At 40.7% G+C, this 6,560-nt stretch overlaps 1 protein-coding gene across 1 annotated transcript in view; it reads left to right on the top strand.

Moving 5' to 3' along the window:
- The first annotated feature begins 204 nt into the window (after positions 1-204).
- PHRF1 (PHD and ring finger domains 1) overlaps positions 205-6,560 on the top strand; it is a 25,781-nt gene continuing 19,425 nt past the window's right edge. Inside the window, 5 exon segments of the mRNA XM_010077063.1 lie at positions 205-295; positions 630-752; positions 2,280-2,509; positions 3,489-3,572; positions 4,288-4,409. Of these exon segments, the coding sequence (XP_010075365.1) occupies positions 205-295; positions 630-752; positions 2,280-2,509; positions 3,489-3,572; positions 4,288-4,409 (650 nt within the window).

Raw genomic sequence — 6,560 nt, 5'->3', positions numbered from 1 at the left:
GCTCGGTAGGGATGTAAAATTTCATGGTAACTGCTTACCTGTAGCCACCTCTGACTTGGAACTGGGGAAACTTGCTGGAGAGCGATGTCTTTCTGCCATTCGTGTCTCCGCAGCCGCGTTGGATGCTCTTTGCCAGCTGCGCGGGCAGTGTGTGGCCTGACTGGAGTCTGCCTTTTTGCAGGGAGCGGATCCCCATGTCCTGCCATGGATGATGACAGCCAGGATGAACTGATCAACAAGAACGCTGCGCTGGGCAGGGGCAAACGGCAGGGTCTTGCGCTCCTCAGTGAAACAGGTAAGTGCAGCCCCTCTGCACATGCAACATTTCCACTTCTAGGTTGGAGAACTTAGTGGTTTAACCTCCAAAGTGAAGTAGAGATATACTTGTGACCATGTATTTATTTTTCCCTGAAAATTTTTTTTGTTTGCTTCCTAAATTCCATATCTCAGACTGCTGGCATGCTTCCCTTGAGTTTCTCAGGACAGGCAGCTTTGATACCACGGAGGAAATCTGGGTTTTTGCTTCGTATCTAACATCCTGAGCGGGAGTTGTGGTGTGTCCTTTGCCGCTCTGCCTGTCTGGCCATATTTAGCAGGTATTTCCTCTCTTCTTCTGTTTTCTTTTTAAGAAAGCAATGGTGGAAGTAGCTGTGTTTCAGAAGATGATACTGGAAGTGAGGAGGAAGAAGATAACACAGAGGAAGAGGGAGGTGAAGAGGGCAAGGAAGAAAGTGAAGATGAAGAATTAGAGGGTAGGTCTGTTATTGTACGTTAACAGGCATTTTTTGAATAATTGGAGAAAAAGTGTAGTGAAAGCTTTTCCTTCAGAAATTAGCCATGAAATGTAAATCCACAGGTGCTGCTTGTGTAAGGCTGATGCCCAAATCCTACAATAATAAACAAAGAGTAATATTGTTAAGTTTTGAAAGCATTTGTATGTTTGAAGACTATTTGCTAGCCAAAGTGGTGTAGTTACAGTCAGTAGGAGTGAAGTCTGCCCCAGCATGAGCAGAAAAAAAGTCAAAATTGCAGCAATGGCTCACGCTATTTTTTCACTTACGAAAAGCTTGCTTGTTAGTTTGCTTTGGCACGAGGCTCCAAAGTGAATGCTGTGATGGGGAGTTTTGGGAATAAATTACTATTGCTCTTAAGTCTAAGGAGGAGGAAAGAGGACTTGGCTAATTTTTCTTTGAAAAAGGAGTCTGGATGTTACTGGGGTTTGTTAATTTTACTGAAAATGTACTTTTTAGATGCACGTACTTCTGAAACTGCTGCACTCAAATTATTATTTGGATAGACAAAAAGAGTTTATCACATCTTAAAGCTTGTTGGGAAGGCAAGAGCACAGTTTTCCAGTTGCTACTTAGACTGATTTGAACTCAAGACCAAAAAGTTGACACCAGGTGCCAAAAAGCTGTATTAATCCGTTGTTTCGAGTATTCTCTGCTATGTCCAGACAGGAGAATTCAATAGAAAAGAAAAAAGACAAGGGCCTTATTTTCATTATTACCAAAAAAAAAAAGAAAAATTTAAAACAGCAGCTGCTCCCTCCAAAAAACCAAACCAAAAGAAAAAAACCCCAAACACCAAAGTAAGTGAAAGTGGTTTTTAGGTAACTTTTTGCTGCTTCTTGAAAATATCAACTTAATTCACAGGTTTACAGGAAGACTAACACGTCTCTTTATTTTGTACTAAAAATAAAAACACCTTTCAATAATGTGTGCTGAGTGTTGAAAATTAGTTTTACTCAAAACCAAGCTTCTTTAAGCAGCCTCCAGCTAGGCACCCAGATCCCTTCACTCTCGAAATCATGATTTACTGGTGAATCTGTTCTTCTGCAGGTGAGCATATTGCTGCTTCTTGTCCTCTGGGGTGTCTACTGGAAAAAAAAAAAAAGTAACATGATAGCTTTATTGTAACTTTTATTTTTTACCTTCAGTGTTCAGTGGCAGCCTGATAGACCCTACTCTCTTGTTGTTTTGTTACCCTGTTTGTTTTTCTGCTGTCTGTCCTTTTAATCTCTTGCAAGTCTAGTCACGTTATCAGGCTTTTATTTTTCACCAGAGTAATCCATTACTTTTTAGTGAAGGGATTTGGGAAAAAAGGAAAACAGCAAAAATTATTGCCTCGGACTGGGGAGACTGGGCTTCACCCTTGCAGCCCCATAAATAAGCTTACTTGGAATTTTCTGTGAACGGGTACCCCACCCTGCCCACCCCTTTTGCCCTCACTGCTGGAGCCCTGCAGCATGAGTTGTTTTTCATCTCTCACTTTTTAAGATTGTGAAGACGATGAAGAAGAAGAAGAGGAGGAAGAAACTGAGGCCCCTGTGGGTGGAGTGACTGATCCTCTGAAATCAGAGCCTCGCATAAACGGAGCGAGCGTTTCCTCTGATGAGGATGGCGAAAACTGCCCCATCTGCCTCAACACCTTTAGGGATCAGGCTGTTGGGACTCCTGAGAACTGTTCCCATTATTTCTGCTTGGACTGCATCGTGGAGTGGTCTAAGGTGAGCTGTTTTGTCTCTGATGTCCTTTGGCCTTCTGGTGTGCTCTGCTCTCTCCCCTCTGATCATGCTGTTCTGCTGCAATGAGAAGAAAACACTGTCATATTTATATTTGCTTTCTTAAGCTTTTTTTACACAGAGTGAGTTACTGCTTTATTTGGCAGGATTCATGTTTTTGAAGTGTGGATCTGTTTTTTTCTTGTAACCGTCGTGGTCTGTTTTGTTGTTTGAAAGCTGTAATGGCATAAGCAAGTGTGTTTCTAGGCATCTGAAATTCTTCTTTTCAAGCCAAGCCACCAGCAATAATGTTTTTCTCTCTCTCTCTGTGTATATTTCTCTGTATATCTATCTTTATCTCTTTTTGAATTCTGTGTTGTGGCCATTGGATGGGAGTCTGTTGCAACAGTGAACATTTAAACATAGAAAAGATGAATACTGACTAAATCAGCAGTTTGCTCTGAATTCAGTTTTCTGTTGGAGTTCCTTGCCACCTGACTGTGTAGTTCCCATAATCATAATCCAGGGTGAGGATTACAGCAAAATTTACTGTGCATGCAGCAGTACCGGTGGTAATAAAATAATAATACTTATTATAATTTAAAAAAAAAATCACTCTTACTGAATATATTTGTGAGCCATTTCCAGTTGCTCATTTGTCCAAAGAAAGAAAATGCCCTAAAACCTGAGAACTTTTTAAAGGCAATGTTTGGAAGAACTTTGATGTTGCTTTGGCAATTGAATAATAATTAAATTACTTTGGTATAATAAATGCTTCTCTAAAAATGCATGTTTTTTCTGATACAATAAGTTGTCTGTAAACCAGAGAAGTCAGGTTTAAGTACTTAAAATGGCAAGACCAATAACTGTTAAAATGATTACTACATGAATGCTTATTACATTAATAATTTAAGATTTCCTTTTTAAAAATTGATTCAAAAGATATGCTTATTAACTGTATGGAGATCTTTTTTTTTTTTCCTAGAATGCAAACTCCTGTCCAGTGGATCGAATCCTCTTTAAGTACATTAGCATTCGGGCTCATTTTGGTGGTAAAATCCTAAAAAAGGTAAGCTTTCTACTGTAGCAAACAACAAGGCTGGTTGCCACAAAATAGCTATTCAAACGTTTACACTTCTAGCATGTTGATCTGGTATTTGGTATCGGATGAATTCTTTCTGGTGAATAGGAATAATCTAGGTTAAATGTGATCTTCTCCTTGTGTCTCGATACCAGCTGTACTCTGTAGAAGTTGGGGTTGTAAGGGAACTGAGACACAAGGCTGAGGGTGCTGGTAGCCTCTAAGAATGGAATATTGAAGAGCTTTCATTGCTCTTTATGAATATCAGAAACGTTGGTTTTCAGGGGGCATTTAGGAGTTTGATGCTCTGTTTTCATAAACAAATGGTGTTTGCATTTTGATAGAAGTGCAGATTAACATGTAAATTATATATTTAGGGGAAAGAAGCCAAGCTTTCTCTCTTTTCTCTTGTTTTTGGGGGTTTTTGTTTGTTTGACTACTTCTGATCTGATTTGGGAATTTTGGCTTTCTTAAAATGCAGTTTTCTGTAGTTGTTTCTGCCTGGCAGTAGACAAGTTCAGTGGATATTTTCAAGCATTTGATCATGTCCTAGATGTGTTGAATGAACTAAATGAAGGTTCTGGTATCTAGCAGCCATTTTGGTTCATTTACTTTAACAATCCCTGCAGCAAAATCTAAATGTGACAAAGGATTGAAAAAAGTGCCACGTTCTGCATAAAACGTGAATCCCTCTTTTATTTAGATTCCTGTTGAGAACACGAAAGCTCAGGGTAACGATGGGGAGGATGATCCAACCTTCTGTGAGGTGTGTGGCAGAAGTGACCGTGAGGATCGCCTGCTGCTGTGTGACGGCTGCGATGCAGGGTAAGAAAGGTTGAAATGAATGGAGCGCCTGTGTGATTGCAGAGCAGGGCTGGCCGGGCAGTGTTTGGTCCACAGGCACCCCCTGGTCTGTAGGCCTCCCCTCACTGCTCTCTTCAGGCTCATCTTGCGACCAGACGTGTATCTATGTGCTTAGGGTGGATCTTTTGCTGGTCCTGTGGCAGCGTAAGTGTGGAGAGTCCCGCACACACCGGAGCTGCAGACCACTGAAGCCGGTGACCATACTTCCCAGTGGTGAAGATGTTTGTGCTCATCCGTGCAACACCTGGGTGCATGGAGAGTAAAAAAACCATTCTTTGTCCTCTTGAGAGGGTGCATGACTTGTCCCAACTGACCGGGCATTAGTCCTGTGTGGGAGAAGTGCTGAAGATTCCGTTTTGTGAAATTTTGAGAACTTATTTATAGCCACAGCTGTTAAATTATTCCCTTATTCTTGCTTACTTGTGTCTCTGCCTAACATGTTTGTTCTCCTCCTTGATGAATAAAATGGGTGTTTAAGTGAAGGTGTCAAGATACTTGAACACAACTTTGGGCCTGCAGTCTTCTGCTAGAATGTAAAGCTCTTGTTCTGTTTGATCAGTCTTGCAGCATTGTCGGTTTGATGATTTCAAAAGTTACCCATTGAACAAAGAGAAATACTTGCTTGCAAACTCAGGGTATTGCTTCAGGTTTGCCTTTACGGTCTCTCAGTAGTTCCACTGATTTTTCCGCCCCTCCCAAGCCTGATACATTTTTTAAATTTTTATCTTATTTTCCCAAAGTAAATGCTGACTTGTAGAGTTTGCACTTCTGGAAGCACTTCCTGAAGAAGGAACCTGCACTCTTTACTAGCTCTCCATGGCTGAGATTAACTCTAGAAAAATGTAGAATAGCTTGCTTCAGATGCTAGTTTTATTTCTGTACATCTTCTATCTGACCTGACACTGGAGTGAAAATTTTATAGGTTATTTTTGTCAACAGTTCTGAGCCAATGGAGTCATCCTGTCTTTCCATTGCTTTTAGCTAGACGTGGCTTCCCACAATGTTTAAACTGTGTGATATAATGTGGTATAAACTATAATGGGGTATAATAATTATCTTACGAATTCAAGTTATGGTTTGAGCAATCAAATCTTTTTCCATTGAAACCCTTTTCAGGTAAGACTTGTTGGAATGTGACACCCTAACTTTCTCACTTGTGTAACAGGAGCATTAAGATGGGTATGAATACAAAAGTGCGCATGTCTAGACACTTGAACAAACAGTAGAAAAAGGGTTAATTGCATTAATGGTGTGACACCTTAATGTATGACTTCATTCAGGTTACCAAGGAGCGAGGAGAGAGTAACACTGATACAGAGGTAGGTGCCAAGAAGATGAAGAGCCGGGCTACATCCATGACCAAAATTCCTTAACTTCCCAAATCTCATTTTTCGTATTGTATGTGAGGACTGAGACAAAATAATGAGGCAGAAGGTCCCCAGAAGCATCCCTTCATTCCTTAAAGGTACAAGAAAGAAGTCTTCACTGCCAGTCACAGAGCTCAAGAGATGTGCTGAGGACTTGATGGCTGGTGTCTCTTGCCCTCTGTGTTGCACACAACTAATCCTGGCCAGACCGCTTGGGCACACAGAGCCTTTCTGCTCATGAGTGGGTGGGTACAAGAGTGCAAGTAAAGGAACCTGAGAGAATAAGTGTGAGTCAGATCATTTTACTGTGAGGTTTTTTTTGTGAAACAAGTATCACCTTATACTTCTATAAGATCTTCCACTGGGTTTTGTTATGGTGATTCCTGTGTGCTGAGGTTCTTTGCCCGTCCACGGGACTCTAGATAGCTGTTGCAATCAGTTCTCCAGTGTCCAAAGTTTTAGGACTGAAAGTCTTTGCTCGTCAAGTGGGCAATGACGTGACTTCAGAACTCCCAGAGATAATTTGAAAAGTACGTAATGAAGTTCTTGCTACAAGTACTTTTGTTATGACTTTGGCCGAACTTAACAATATTAAAAATATTGTCAAAATCCTACTTTGGGGAACTGATCTCATTCCTGGCAGCTGGCGTTTGGAGAATGAACTCTCCCAGAGAAGGAAAATACTTTGCTACTTTAATTTTAAAGCAATAATTTATTGCAAACATGATTTTTCAACTTAATCTTC

This window comes from Pterocles gutturalis, unplaced genomic scaffold, assembly GCF_000699245.1.
Source record: "Pterocles gutturalis isolate BGI_N339 unplaced genomic scaffold, ASM69924v1 scaffold18563, whole genome shotgun sequence".
In the NCBI taxonomy this organism is placed as follows: Eukaryota; Metazoa; Chordata; class Aves; order Pterocliformes; family Pteroclidae; genus Pterocles; species Pterocles gutturalis.
This window is presented reverse-complemented; position numbering and strand designations above follow the sequence as displayed.